The sequence below is a fragment of the Clinocottus analis genome, unplaced genomic scaffold (genome assembly GCF_023055335.1).
Source record: "Clinocottus analis isolate CAN_PGR_092001 unplaced genomic scaffold, fCliAna1.0.p SCAF_1, whole genome shotgun sequence".
NCBI lineage: Eukaryota > Metazoa > Chordata > Actinopteri > Perciformes > Cottidae > Clinocottus > Clinocottus analis.
Window position 1 is genome coordinate 12,913,068 of NW_027175820.1, and position 16,101 is coordinate 12,929,168.

The 16,101-nt window shown below is 37.6% G+C and overlaps 1 protein-coding gene across 3 annotated transcripts in view; it reads right to left on the reverse strand.

Moving 5' to 3' along the window:
- The window catches only part of tcf12 (transcription factor 12), a 68,734-nt gene extending 58,993 nt beyond the window's left edge, over positions 1-9,741 (reverse strand). The window contains exons 1-3 of one of the 3 annotated variants that reach the window (XM_068575522.1): positions 9,544-9,741; positions 8,749-8,837; positions 8,396-8,468 (exon numbers count right to left, since the gene is read on the reverse strand). In XM_068575522.1, the coding sequence (XP_068431623.1) occupies positions 8,396-8,468; positions 8,749-8,820 (145 nt within the window). In that variant the 5' untranslated portion in view covers positions 8,821-8,837; positions 9,544-9,741. The remainder of the gene's footprint in view (positions 1-8,395; positions 8,469-8,748; positions 8,838-9,543) is intronic. The other 2 variants (XM_068575442.1, XM_068575605.1) reach the window with 2 other exon arrangements.
- Positions 9,742-16,101: the final 6,360 nt, after the last annotated feature.

A 16,101-nucleotide genomic window follows, 5' to 3' on the forward strand; every position in this document is an offset into this window, starting at 1 on the left:
ATAAGGGCTCGGAAAAAAATACAAAAAATGTAATTAGTGAAACTATAAGGTGATTCATTTATTTAAAATGACTTGGCAATTACATTGATAATTGAGTAATCACTTGGCAAAAATACCAAGATGTGAATTCCATATTTTCTGACATTTAAAACAAAAAAGGATTACTCAAGGAAATAATTGCATAGCTGACAGAAAAAAATGCAACGAATGATCAAAAGGGCGGGCTTATGTCAAGTTTGATTAACATCTCAAGTACAAAATGTTATATTACATATTATCTTCAATAGGGGCAGGATTGTACAGCCTAACTATTCTTTTTTCAGTTTAGAAATTGCTTCATGACAGAAAAAATAATATTTTCCATGATGAAATTGAGTTTGCTCTATATAAGTCATGACTAACAAAAGGCATTGTTTCGTGCACTTTGGTATACTAAAAAGCGGTTTACAACTTCATGATTTGGCATTGATGCACACCAGGCTACTTCCAGAGAGCTGAGCACTAAAACTTGATGAAACTCATTTTTAAATAAAAGAAAACATCTATCTTCAAAAGTCAAACAGATAAACAAATACAATGAATAACTGCAAGCAACAGCAAAGACCATCTGGCATATATTGAATAATATACTATCAGATCTTTGGAATCTGATTTATGAGATATAGTCTGTAAAAATATGTGGTGCCTCAATTGTAGTTGCTGTTTGAAACAATATTGTTAGCTATTGATTGTCCCTGTTGTGATGTAATCTGCCTCAGTAAAATACAATACCCTGTTCATGTTCACTTTCAAATTCAAATAAAAAAATATCAGGTTTAAAGAAATTGTGTATGCTCTGAAAACTAATACAGCAAGCAACAACTTTTTAATATCAAGTTAATTTTTTTTTATCTTAAAACTTAACAAATGATATGCGCTGAGTTGGCTCCAAGCAGCAAGGTTAAGCAAACAATCCAAGAAGCACGACTGAAACAAACAACTCCAGTAAAAGCAGAAGTACAATCTGCAGAGTAAACTCCTGTGATGACAGATCAACACACGTGGACGAGTCCTCGGCTTTAGGTCAAACTCTGCCGCTTCACAAGGGCTTCGTATGCATCACTAAACCCAATCATTTCAAACCGAGCACCTGTCAGGAAATTGATGAAAAAGCAGTACGACAGGGGTTTTCAGGTCTGTAAATGGTAAAACAATGCCAATGTGATCAATTACACATTTTGTAGACAATGTGGGTGACAATTTTATATTATAAATGAATGTTCAACTACAGCAGCCAATTTATTCTTATTCAGAAATCTAATTATATACTTAACCTGAAAGTCTGTGGCATTTTTTTCACCAGAAATCACGCCGCAGGGGTTATAGAGAAGTTTCACCTTGACAAACATGTTGTTTTGCTGCTCTCACACAGCTAAAAGTCACAGGCTTAATTTAATATCTATCTATCTATCTATCTATCTATCTATCTATCTATCTATCTATCTATCTAAAGAGAGAGAGAGATATTATTTTCCCCAAAAGTCTCACTTCCTTTATTTGCTGCAATAGATAAACCTACTACTGTAATTCAACGTATATTTGTAAGAGCACATGGGTGTAAACTTTGGTGATGTGACAACAGCAATGTGACATTTCGTAGCCCAACTGAGGTCTTTTTACACACTGAATGTAACAATGGTCAGCGTTTGCTCTCTGGGCCAGTAGCTGTCATCTCGTCTAATTACCATCTCCCACCGGCTCAAGGGCCTCCTCTCTTCTCCGAACACAGGCAGACAAGCAGCACAATAAGATTACTTACAAAAGGGAGAAACACAAATACAATGTCTGTAATGTAGGTCTAATGAATTGGGAGAACCAGCAGCTCTACTGTAAAGTATTCTGCGGCAGAAGATGCACACAATCAGGAAACAGGGTATCCTTTTCTTTCTCACACATATTCCTCAAAAGCTATAATCGATATTTATTCATGTGTGTAACGTTGAAATCCCTTCCACAATGAATTATCACCCAACTCTGCAGCTCTTCTGAGCTTTGTAGCTTCTTTAAGCAACTCACTGATTTGGTTTTACACAAACACATCTCAACACACCTCTTTTCTCGAGGCAGCTACCAGGCATCATAAAAAGCTCATATACCTCAAATGTACCCAACTTGCCAAGTACAGACAAGGTTGCTGAACACCTGATGAACATACACTCAGTTTATTAGGTAAACCTCTCAAAAACAAATGCAGTTTAATGCAACATTACTGGAATAAATCCTACCTTAATGAAAGTTATAATGTACATTTTCTTGCTTGGGCCTGGCCTGCTCCCAACACTGCGTGAGGATTCAATATTATGCATTTACATGACTTGTCCTCTCATGCAACCCACTTTGTGATGGAATTTACAACGCAACGTGCAAAGTACTTGCATAAAAAAAATATTCTAGTATTTTATGACAGGCCATAAGGCCAATACATTTAGTATCCTTGAATGACCTGAAAGTACCTTGACAAGCAATTTAAGTCCGATTCATTGAAAGTGTAACTAAAGCGGCCATGGCATCTATTCTTTATAACATTTTTTATCTACAATATAAAACATGTTTTATTGGCTATTGATAATTGTGTGTGCACATGCATTATTTATTATGCAGGTGAGACTGCTATACACAATATTCTCCATAACATATTTTACGTATGACAAGGAAGAGGAACACATCTAGTAAATTGTGTGGCAGATCTCAAAAGATCAAGAATAATAGAATTATCTTAATGATGCCATAAACCTGTGGTAACAGTTGAGGGCATAAAGCTTTGCTATTATCACAGACGCTTCTTTCTCACCGTCTCCACTGGGTCATTCATAAAAAGCTGCACTCTCCCAATTCAGCAAGACAGAATTTAGACACACTGAGGCGTTCTCATGCAACATGGCCGAGCATTGCAAAACTTCAGCTTACTGATATTTGGCAAAATAAGGTAAAATTCACAATTTCACCACCATTAACACTGTATCATGTCAGTTTCCGATCTATAAGACAAAACACAAAGTTACACACTGAGAAGACAATCTTTTTTCTCTGAACAGTGCTTTCACATGCAATCTGTTGCTTCAGTTAAAACGAACTACGGCGCAATAATAGTCTCCGATATATATTGCAGGACAAGACATCTCTTTCTCTACCTGATTCATAACATTCACTTGACTTGTCTTATAACGCAAATGAGGCTCATGCTTTCTGAGTGAGCTCTTTGTGAGCGCAGAAGTATTAAAGTGCAGCAAACTGCTGTCAGTCATCAGAATTGGATTCCCCCATGTAGATCCATGTGGTGCTGGTGATGAAACAAACTGTCCAATCAATGAGTTACCTGTCGGTCTGTGCGACTTTATATTTGCAGAAGGTATGTCAGAATATGCAGATACGATCTGAAGTAAAGAGCAACAATGCATATTTGTATATGAATGAACTAAACTGCAGGTGAGAAAGCAGTTCACATCAACAATGTGCATTAAATGATCAATTTACCAGTGTTTTTATTTTTGTTGTTGTCATTGTTATCAATTAATACAAACATAGAAAGTAGAGGGATTTTTTCTTTTTTACATGAGGATCAAATCAGTTTATGATTTGCCACAAAAGACCTAAGAATAGATGTTTGGTTTTATTAATTGGCAAGTTGAATTGTATGTTTTATCTTAAGTGGAGACATACAGAGAAATTACAGATAAAAACCAAATGGTTTTGGATAATACAGAAAATTATAGAAAAACAATAAAAGATATTTAAAAACAAGATATAAATCCTATTACATATACAGTTTTACAACACCTCCACATTTACACTGACCAAACAATTTATCTTAGGACAAATAGTTAAATAGAACTTACATGTTACAGTATGAAACACGAAAACCCTAGAGGTGTTTTCACATGCTTCCCATAACCTCTTTAACAACATTAAATACATTCAGACCCAAGGATAAACATTTTCATTGAGGAATTTATAAAACCTCATTTCTTCTGACATCACATACTTTCCGTCACTCAAAAAGAGTTGGCAGTAAAACTACCGGGCTGAAAAAAGAAAGACAGAAAAGCTTCTGGTCCGGACGGCATCTTGAATAAAATGAGAAATGAGAAATATCAGACATTTAAAAACGAGTTAACCTAATTCGCAGCACAAACAAGTTTCCTATGACCTAAAATAAATGTATAATCCTTCTGTGCAAATAAACTGATGGAGGGTTGTTACATTTGTTTGATGAGGGATGGAAAAGTATATACTACGAGTACTACTGCAGTACTATGACTGCACTGTAATTAGTTGAAGACCTGCCTTCTTGAATCAAGTTGAATTGATGTCTGCGTTAATGCAAACAAATCCAAAATAAACTCCTGCCTTGCTAACTTTTGACCTGATTTGGTTTCCTGTATAAATTAACTGTGAGCAGCACTAATGATTAAAAAAAACAATGACTGCAACAAGCACATGTATATGAATGAAGAATGTGAAGTAAAACCTTAGCTCACAAGAACAAAACAGTTAATGAATAGAATAGAAAAAGGTAAGTCCAGCCATGGCAAGAGTCTCGGTGGCTGTGTAGTATCTCGTCTTTACAGCCTGAAATTGTCCGGACATAAGTAAATACGGACCAGGGACGTCCAAACTACTTTTAGAGGAATACACAAACCAAGTTATTTGCTTTCTGATATACATCAGTAAAAAGTCAAAGTCAAGTCAAACTTTAATACACTTAAATTAAGACAACAGTATTTTTTTTAAACTTGAGCGTGTGCTGAAGAACAATACAAATCTCTGTGTTGTGTTTATCTTCACTGTAATGGATTAAATCAAAGTATTCAATTTAACATTAGTACAAGGCTCGTAAATACTCAACCTAGTTAGGATTAATTAAATCTTTATCTTTGAGTAATGATTCACATGGAAGTGCAGCCCAAGCCCTCTGACCTTTGGTTTTCGCAAAAAGCTGATTTCAGAGTGAGGCTCTTTGTAGCTTTTTAATTTTGGCATCCAACTGACTGACAAACCAACCTACTAGCTGCTCGTCACAGCTAACAAGTGTTCCACTACATGCCACAAAATGAAAATCACCTCTTCAATAGCAGCCACCCACTGCCCCACTACCCTGCACCAGTCAATGGCCTCATCAAATGTGCATCATCAACACAGCTGTAAGGGAGAAATGATGAATCTCTGTTAGAGCCACTTTCGGTTTATTTTCCAATCCATCTCTCTCTGGCACACGTTTGAAGGGTCTTGCCATCCCCACTCTGCCTCAATTATATGGCTCTGCCCAGCTGAGATGCAATAATCCAAACTCTCATTCCCTGCAATTTCCACACTTCTGTCTGCACACTCACTTGCCTTATGTTCACAATCACTTATGTAGGTGCTTCTTCCCTTTCCTTGAGGATTAGAGACACAGGAACACATACCGGGGCTGGAGGAAGGAGGGATTTTACCCACTGTAGGCCTGATACACTGCTGAGGTGAAGCAGTTCATTTGCACATCATTATTTCTGACATGATAGTGGTTAGGTTTTGCATAATTCCGTTTCATACAAAATTTTACAAAATCGAAAAATAATGATTCCCAACCATAAGCTTTTTCAGGCCAGCAACGGACAGGAAATAGTACAGAAATGCTAAACTATGTTTAAGGTCATTTAGAAAGAGTGTCACCACAAGATAGTTTATCCTAAACATTAACTTAATGTCACTCATCATATACACCCATGATCACCAGATAGCAGATCCCAGGTATCATCGTATAGATATCTGTGACACTTCAGGGGAAAACACTAAAGGATGAGTATCAACATTCTGTTTATGTTGAGAAAGATTTCCTAAAATAACCAACTCAAGATCAGCATGAGCCTCAAATACCTTATTGGTCGGACCATGGTATTAACCTCCTGAAGCTTTAATCCATTCAGAAGTTAAAAATAAATCTGATGTCTAATATCTTTAGGTCTGTTGAGTTATTGAAACCCTGGATCAAGATCGACTACAAAAACAAAATTATCTTCCATTGTTTTGAGGCTGTCCAACTATTTTCTTTCTGACCATCTACTATCAACAAAATACCATACTAACTCATCTTTGATATGTTTATTATGGCTGCCTTCTACCAATGAAGTTTAAATTGTTAATGATCCAGTAGTTCCTGCCAAGTTTGTTTTTTAGGCCATTGCAGATGGTTGGGATTTAGAAACATTTTTAAATTATATTTAGACTGGTATTTCAGTTTTACAGACAATATCTAGTTAACAGTAAAATAACAGTATGTTGGAAACAAAATCTTCTTTTCATGTACAATATATGTTTTATGGATATATCTTTTGGTCTCAGTGCAATTGGTACATTTAGACTGTGTTTGTAAAGCACAAAGCTGTTGACCAGACAACACAGTGACAACAATGAGCGCAATTCTCCTGACAGCCTCCGATTCTTTTCTGTTCCAGACAAAAAGCACCGCGCTGCTGATGGTGTCTTTTTTGAAGTCACAGAGTGTAAGGCCCGACCGAAGGGCGGCTGTCCACATGATGTCAACGTCTTACTATATTAAATCATGAAGCACACGCAGCCATGCTTTCTAATTAAAGTACATGTCATACATGTTGTGGTCATTCTAGTGTATTTGCATTTTATGTAGTCTGGTTATCTGCAAACTATCAACCCTCAAGATTTAAAAGTTTCACTTTATATGTTTTCACAACTTGGCTTTTGAAAAATGTAATAGTCACTCATGACACTGAGCTTATTATTTACACCCATATCTATTGATGCAAAAATCTTGACTTTGACCTTTTTGTTAAAATGTAGTTGTTGTTTTTTGTATTTTTAAGGCTGCAGTGATTGTGAAGTTGCTGTACTTGAGTACATTATATTAAAAAAAGGGATATTTTGGTGAACAGGTTAATAAATACACCTCTATCCAAAAAAAACAACCTAAAGACTTAAATAAAATGAACATCAGGTGACATCAAAGTAGATTTGACCTTATTTTACTGAAGAGAGCTCCCTCTCACTCACACACACACACACACACACACACACACACACACACACACACACACACAGTTCAGTATTCTAAAATGAATCCTCACAACAACATAAGCCATGTGAGACAGCTCTGTTCTCGTTCCTTTGTCTTTTCGTTTAGTTTCCACTAAGTGTGTGTCTTTAGTTTCACAGATAACTGACTACAACGAGGCTTTGTGGATCGCACACAAAACATGCTTTCAGAAAACATAATGCTTGATTGTTGATTTTCTTTAGTAGCACGTCAGACAATAGATGTGCTTTGGATTAATGTCCTGTAGCATTTATAGCTGGGAAGCCATCCAGAAGCAGGCAATCTGAGCTATTGTTATTACAACCAAACCATCCATCCATCAAGTCAAGATGCTTCATAGATAAACAAAAAACGACCAGTAATTAGTGCAAAAGACAGTTCAGTGTGTGTGCCAATTATCAAACTGCTAATTGTTCATTTAAAAAAACACGAGAATAACTCAATGAGAGGATGTCTCACAATCCCCTGAAACTACACTACTGTTCACGAGGCAGCTCCATTTCTGATTGCATCTCACTTTGACATATTAATTAACCTGATTAAAAAAGTGCCTCCAACGCACCTCACAAAAAACCTTGAAAAGAACAGTATTGTTTCTTGGAACACTTCACCACTCGGAGCTGGGCGATATGAGCAAAACCTTCTATCTGGATATTGGTCACTTCACATCACTTCACATTCAGCAAATTTTATTAAGAACTTTTGTGCAAAATGAACGCAACAGTGAAATCATAGAGAGAAAAAACAATCAATATTCCCATCTAGTATCAGTTATGTTTACGTAAATGCAAACAAATACAGAGTAATCCGATAATGATGATAGTTTGCTGTAACTACACTGGGTTATTTCCATCAGCATAATTCTTATCAATTCACATTTTCTGAGAAATTTGTAGTTAGTATGTGTTTGTTATTATTAGTTTAGATGGCATGTTTGTGTATTAAAATATATTTAAATGATTCCATTAAAAGAGATACATTATTACATTGAAGACGGAGCTCTGCACTTGACACCTAATAACACACTTTGATCAAAGCAGCTAAAACTAACCGATTGACACCTTATTTATGAATCTGACAGTACAGCAAAACATAATTCACTGTTTTGCACCAAGATGATAGTTAGATCACCAAAACATTTACAAATATCCATGAACTAGACCAGTGCTTTGTTTGCATCTTTAATACAACACTCCACTGTAGTTCCAGACGGACTAGAGCACACAGAGAAGCATCACATGCAATGCAAGACTGGAAACTAACACCATATATCAGACGTTTTACTGAAGTGGCTTTGATGGATCCTACCTGGTGCAGTGAACTGACTGCTTCCCAGTGTGGTGGGCCTGTTTTTCGCTCCGCTTACAGGTGGAGAGAACATCTGAAATGAAGAATATGGACATTCAATTAGAGAAAATACTCAACAGTGCAAAAGCAAACATTCACAGTATGTGCTGCAATTATCCTGAAACTAGCTTTTGAGTTTCAGAAAACATCAAGGATAGTCTGTCAAATCTTATTAGCCCCCATTGATATGAACTGATCAATTAGTCACGCTTTAGCCGATGTGGTCCTCACACCTTTAAACGCCATCAGAGCTGCATGGCACCAAGAGGTAAAGACCAAAAAAAAATAGTTTGTTTTTTTTAAAGTAATCCTACCGCACTAAAATCCAGCAGGTCACTTAATTCCTTGTCTGTTCCGAGAGCGGCAATCCGCTGCTGAGGATTCATCCTGGCGATCTGGAAACCTGAAGAAAACACAGCCCATCAGGTCACAGCGTGGCTGCTGCGCGCAACAGCGGAGCGCCACAGGAAGCGACTCCACGAGCGGTGACTGTTATGGACGCAGAGGACAGACCACCGCGGAGAAGTTAAGTTGCCTCTGGCATTGCCGCAAATAGAGACGCCGACAGTCCGGCCACATTGTGGCGGATTGAATTAAAATGGTGCAAACATTTAGTCCGCACCTTAAGTGTATTTAAAAAAGAGGCACGCGTGGATGCCATCGCCGGTTAAAGACCTGCATCATCAATCACACCGCTGCAGGAACAATTTGTCTCTCTGGCACCAGCGACGTTTATGTAACTCGCTGATGAGGCTGACGACGGTAATGTCAGTGGTTTGTGCGGCGGACTTCACGAGCAAAACGAGGGTGAGCGTTTGCTGAGGCGCATAGCGTCCCTTTGCTAGCTGCTCGCTCCTGGTTCATTTATAAACCTTTTAGCGACGAGCTGCAGCGCGTGAAGACCTGAAGTACGGAGCAGACTTCTTTCTCCAACGAGTGAGACTTCACTTACATGCTGGGTCAAAATAAGAGACTCAGACAAACACATTTTTCAAATGATAGTCTGAATATCCTGCTCCAGAATACAAAACGCAGTGAGGGTCTTTTTTCAACTCCCAACTTCTTCCACTGGTCCGAAAGCTTCTGGTGAACTCGCACTGATATTTTACCTTTTTCTTCCGATTAAAATCCCGACTAAGGTGATCTGGCGAAGACACGCTGTCTTGCAATACGCCTCAAGAGCAAAATGTGGCTTTAAGCGGCAATACTTGGGTAAATTTCCCCTTATATCAGTTACGAGTTTCCCTTAGGCAGACATTTTTGGTTTGCAAAAGCCTTAGCACCACGATGACATTGGTTTTGTATCCCTCCGCCGAGCAAAGCGACACAACGGTCCCACACAGCGTGAGATGCTGCAGGAGTCCCCACACTGTCGTGGGTCACACTGGTGCGCCATGTCTCTGCTTCATTAAAGGGACATCTAATGGATTCTACGGACATATTCACATGTGACTACCTATATAATTAATACGACACTTAATGATGATATTTTTTTAATATTGGTAAAGTAAATGTTAATACGTCATGCAGCAGAGGGATGTGCGTGTGCAATGGATGTAATATCACCTAATATGCTTTCGGTCGTGGTCGTGGCTCGTGCCGTGGCTCTGCTGACACTAACTGCAACTATCACTATTATTATTCGTCACGTTACTATTACCAAAACCCGTCATGCTTTTATTGTCGTTCATCTTCTACTTTATCCACTGATGCTGTTATTATTAATCCTATTTTTTCATAATTATTCTGCTTACTAGTAACATTATATGAATTATTTAAATGATATGCATTTAATGGGTTTCTTCCTTTTTTGTCTCCCAGTTAAATGTTTTTTGGGGGGAATTTTTCCTGTTCTGATGTCAGGTCCTGAGACAGAGGATGTCTTATGTGTATAGATTGTAAAGCCCTCTTAGGCAAATTTGTGATTTTTGCCAATAACAAATAAATTGAATTACAAACTTCTTCTCGAAATGTCCGTGCCAGCAATTTCAGCACCATATGTGTTCAGAGTAATATAACAAATCATCTTCTGTTTTGTTCATGGTTTGTTTTTCAGCCTGTCAGTCATACTGGGTGATTTTACACCTTAATTGGATATTAGTCCAGTCGCTTACAGCATGCCGTTGTTTGAATGATATGCTTTAATGACTGACATTTTTGTCAGTAATAGGCATTAAGCATTTGCATTGTGTTGGTTAATGCAGATAGGCCGGTCTTTCACGTACAACATTTAAAATAGTATACCAATTCACAAGAAATGATGTATGCATGTACTAAACATGATGTGATGCAGAAACCGGTGGCTGATCAATTTTATTTGGAGTCTCTCATTAGTGGTAGGATTTAGAAACAATGGATATACCATACTGAGTTGTTACTTCATGATTTTCTGTCACATTACTCAATACGCTTGTCACTGCCCTTGTGTAGAGTAGGACGATGCACCACTCTTTTGAGGGGGCCCACATCTGATGAAATCATGAAGTAGTGTTTCATCACTGTGTAACAACTCAGTGTGGATCTCTTTTATACTTCAGGGCAGGAACACACCTGGTGAGTAATAAGACAGGTAATCAGGAAGTACTCGGGAGACAAAAAAATACAAACTGGACGATGGGTAATAATGAAGTAATGAGATCGGCCCACTTGTTAACTTTTGTAGAGCCTGTGCTTTTATTCTAAAGGGTTTACACCAAAAGTGGTGTTGTTGTAGACGGAAATCAGGCGGGCATTTGAAAACAAGCCAGGTTTAAGTTGTTGTTAGTAAGACCACCATCTGTTTTTAAAGAAACACAGACACAAAGGGCGTTTGCTTCATGGCCAAACATGGGGAGAAAACCCCACAACATTCTGATATTAATCAGACTTCAGCTCCAGTGGCGAAAAAAATCGAAACTAGTCCGTCGATCTAAAGAAGGTCTGAGGGCAAGAAAGGAAAGCGACTGTCTGCGAGTGAAAACAAGGATCAACATATCGCACAGTTTGACAAGGTGGAGGAAGTTAAAAGAAGACAAGAGCCTACGAACTGACGGAGACGTCGCAAACTATCTGTATTGTATTGTATTGTAACTTGTATTTGGTAAAAGACATTAAGTCATATTTCTGACTGACAAAAGCACTGCGGGTGATATTAAATGCACATGCTCATTAAAGATTAGGTTTAATATAACAATGCATATATGTACAAATACACGATACTCTTTGTAGTCTCATGTCTGACTCTTATTTCCCATCGTGTTATTGAACAGCATGCAAATGCACATTACATGTTTAATTTAAAGCAGGACCAGAGAACATTTCTAATGTGGCGTTCTGGGTCTCTGACAACTCAACTTACCTCCAGAGGTGTTCAGGGACAGTTATCTCCAGGTGTGTTCAGGGACAGTTATCTCCAGGTGTGTTCAGGGACAGTTATCTCCCGGTGAGTTCAGGGACAGTTATCTCCCGGTGAGTTCAGGGACAGTTATCTCCCGGTGTGTTCAGCGCCAGTTATCCCCAGGTGTGTTCAGGGCCAGTTATCCCCAGGTGCGTTCAGGGCCAGTTATCCCCAGGTGTGTTCAGGGACAGTTATCTCCGGGTGTGTTCGGGGACAGTTATCTCCAGGTGTGTTCAGGGACAGTTATCTCATGGTGTGTTCAGCGCCAGTTATCTCCAGGTGTGTTCAGGGATCTTTATCTCCAGGTGTGTTCAGAGTCAGTGATCTAGAGATGGGTTCAGAGCCAATGATCTACGGGTGTGTCACGCTTTGTTTATGTCAGATCTGATAACTCGGCTTTGCTATGCTAAAACCTACAAACTGCAAACTAAAACAGCCTGTTAAAATATGAAAAAAGTATAAATATTTCCCCTTTTTTGTTAAATGTTCTTAAAGATCACAGTCCGTAAACACGGAGAGTGTACTGAGAGTATTGCGTAAAACAGTTCCATGTGGGGACTACTTTTTCCTCCGCGCTGGCGAGAAACCAGACGAGAGGACCCTCCGTAAAGTTGGGTTCATATTGGTCATGGTTGTGGCTTGGGAACGTGCAACGTGTTTAAAGAAAGTGTTTTAGAAGCCTGGTAACTTGCCATTACCTCCAGCAACTGCTTTTTAGATTGATAGTTTTTATTTCAAATTAAACTCGAGGTGTTTTAATTCATTAGAGAGAGAGAGAGAGAGAGAGAGAGAGAGAGAGAGAGAGAGAGAGAGAGAGAGAGAGAGAGAGAGAGAGAGAGAGAGAGAGAGAGAGAGAGAGAGAGAGAGAGAGAGAGAAAAAAAGAGAAAGAGAGAGAGAGATACTTTATTAATTAGAGAGATAGACAGACAGATAGATACATAGATAGATACTTTATTAATCCTGCAAGGAAAAATGCTTTCACTACAGGAACATTTATATATACAGCAATATTAAATATAGAAAATCCACAATGTAGACAAAAAATATAATAATATTAAATTCACCAAAAAAAATTGTTCAAAGATGTAAACAAACAACAGCGTAACTGTTATAGTTGAGTGATGGATTTGGCCAGAGGGGTTTTCAAATATTTTGTTTTCTAGGTATGTGACCAATTTCGAAACAAGACATTTTGTTTCTCATTGCGAGGATAAGTTTGCGATGCCTTCAGTTTAAGTGAGTGTATTCATACTTCTACATTTGCATGAAGTGAAAGAGAAGGCAAACCTTGACTGAAACTTTTATAAACTTAAAACTGAAATTGTTGCCTTTAAACCCTAAAAGATGATGCAGCGAAAATCAAGTTGTGAACCTTTTGAGAAACAAGTGGGATGCTGATGCATCAGTTGGGGTTGCCCCTCCTATGTATGCATATGTTTTATTGAATGAAGCCAGTTACACATACAGGAGTTTCAAAAAACTCATACCCAAGACCACTAGCATCTTTAGCACTGTTCAGACCTTCAGTCAGCCGCACTTTATTTTATTTCAATCAGTAGTTTGAAGACTCAAAAGTACTAAAACGCATTAACATTTAAACTACAAGTGAAGTGGGTTAAGATTGCACACATTATCTTTGACTTCAGTACTTTATATATTCAACCTATAGTAAACATCAAACTACATCCTAAAAAACATATATATGTTTAAATATTTCTGTGTGAACTCGAAGTAATGTTTTCAGCAGCTCTTTATGCATTAAGCTGAAATTGTAGTAAATACGAAAACAATTTCTCTGTATACCTAGTTATAATTATAAAAGATCCAACCATTGAATGTGGTCATTACTTATCATGTTTATTATCGATGCTTATTTTACATTAGTTACATAAAAATGGTGTCCCAGTGATACATTTAGCTGATCGTTTGTGACTTTTGTTGTCAGGCTCTTTGAGAGGTTGTTCTGGAAAAATCAATTTCAGGAACATTTATAATGTGTGTGTGTGTGTGTGTGTGTGTGTGTGTGTGTGTGTGTGTGTGTGTGTGTGTGTGTGTGTGTGTACTGTTATGGAAATACATTTTCTGTCACCTCATACAAAGTACAATAGTTTAGTTTTTGTGTAGATTCTGTACACGCTTTAAAGCTACTATGAGGAACTTACATATTGTGTTGATTTTGGCGACCATTGTGGACAAAAGTGGTCGTGATTACATAAGCTCCTATCAGAGACCAGCGCTGCTGTCGGGCACTGAACTCCTCCCGCTGCAGCTCTGACTGCAGGTTGAAGGAGGCAGCAAAGCAGGACCTGGGTCCAGCGGAGGTCTGGCTGATGCTTGAGGCCCCACTGGACTCTGAGTGGAAAGAGTTTCTGGTGAACCTGCATGATATCGTCTGATTTTACCCGAGTCTCACCTGGTGACACCCATGACAATCATTAAGAAAGATTATGCATGGATAGAAAATATTCTCGTTTATTGTCTTGTTTACTTATAAAGGTCACATATTAGCATCAGTAATAAATTGAGACTGTTTTATCATCAGTTCCTCACAATATCATTAAGAAATAAAGAGTCCAAGAATTGTCAGTGGATACACACATCAGCTTAAACTATGTGGAGTTAAGAGGACAGGTTTGTGTTTGTCCAATGAACTATATTTACAAAAAAGACACCTCTGAAGATAATTTCTACAATATAGTGTAATATAATGCCAGCCTATTTAGATGCCAAGTTTAACATCAACACCTGTAAGTCATACAGGTTACAGGTCTTACTTTGTCATGTAAAACAAGTTATCTCATAATGCTGAAACATGGACACATGGCACCTTGGCCTGTATTGCTAAATCCAGACTGCCACCTGTTGGACAAACTAAGATCACTCAAAGTTCACTAGAAGGTCTTCACTGATGAAAATATCCAGATAAGCAAATTGTTTTAAAATATTTATTTTTGTGCTTCATTTCCAAGATTTCAGAACTACAAGCAATATATTGCGGTGTGAAAAACAAAACCCACTATGTGAAATCTGTAGTTTGAATGCATCCAACAATGGATTACTACCGGTAGCTCTTTTAGCAATAGATCCAAAAATTCAGTCAGGGTTCTCACAGTTTGAACTATTTTCCAGTAATGGAAAACACATGAGTGAAAAAAGTGTCCTAGAAAACATTGTGTTATTCTGGAAATTGTTGTTTTAGCAACATTAACATCAGACAAGATCACAGAAAAAGACTTTGAGTCAGGATCACTTTTTGATCTTTACTCTTCTCTCAAAGAGGAGAACTTTCCTCACATCACAAGATGTTCAGTGCACTTGTTCAAGCCAACACAGACTGGACTTTTCTCACTGAGGAAGAAAAACTGAACTGGAAAACATGAAAAGCATTTATTGCTTTTGTATAAAGTTGATCAATAACTGGTCTTTAACATCTTTAAGGTAAGCAACAGATTGAACATGGACCAAAGAAGGAGTGGTTTGTCCCTCACAGGGACCCTTACTACTGAACAGTACCTGTTAAAAAAAAAAGAAAACAGATTTATATACTATATATGTATGTATGTTAACTTGCTGTTGCTCCAGAGTGCTGTTATATTGTTCTAAAATAAAAGCATGCAATACACTAGTTTTTACTTTAGTATTGAATTTGGCACGTAATGCGCATGATTCAGAAAAATCATACAATTAATAACTTAAATTTTTACTAACCCTTAAATGTGTCTTTGTCAAAAAAAACGATTAGTTGACTAAGAGCTGCGAGGCACATAAAAAATAAAAAGATCTTTAAAAAAAATATGAAGCTCTTTTACTTTGTTGGCTAATGACCAGAACTTTGTATGATTTTTCTTTAAGCTCAATGGTGATTGAAAGCTATGTTTCTCTGTTGTTGGGTTCAATAACAAGCTGGTAATTCTAGCTTTTACAATATTTTTTACAATATCCTCTTTAAGTTGTAATTGCTTACACTCTTGACTGCATCTCAACTAGCTTTCAAACAACTACACTTAAGGATTTTTATAACAATCGTTTCAGCTTTTCACTTTTTCCTCAAAATAATGTTTATAGGGTTCATAGTATGCATATGTTTAATATATGTACTGTTTTTCATTTTGAAGACAAACATTTATGTTGGTACTCATAGTTAGACTGTTGGTTCACCCAAATCGAGTTGTCTGTAAAAAAAATTAAATAAAAAGAGATCTACTCCTTAGTCTTGGATGCAGAACCAGCTTTCGGCACTATCTCCTTTAGACAAGACTTCTACCAGGTAAACTTGGAACAAGTCGACCC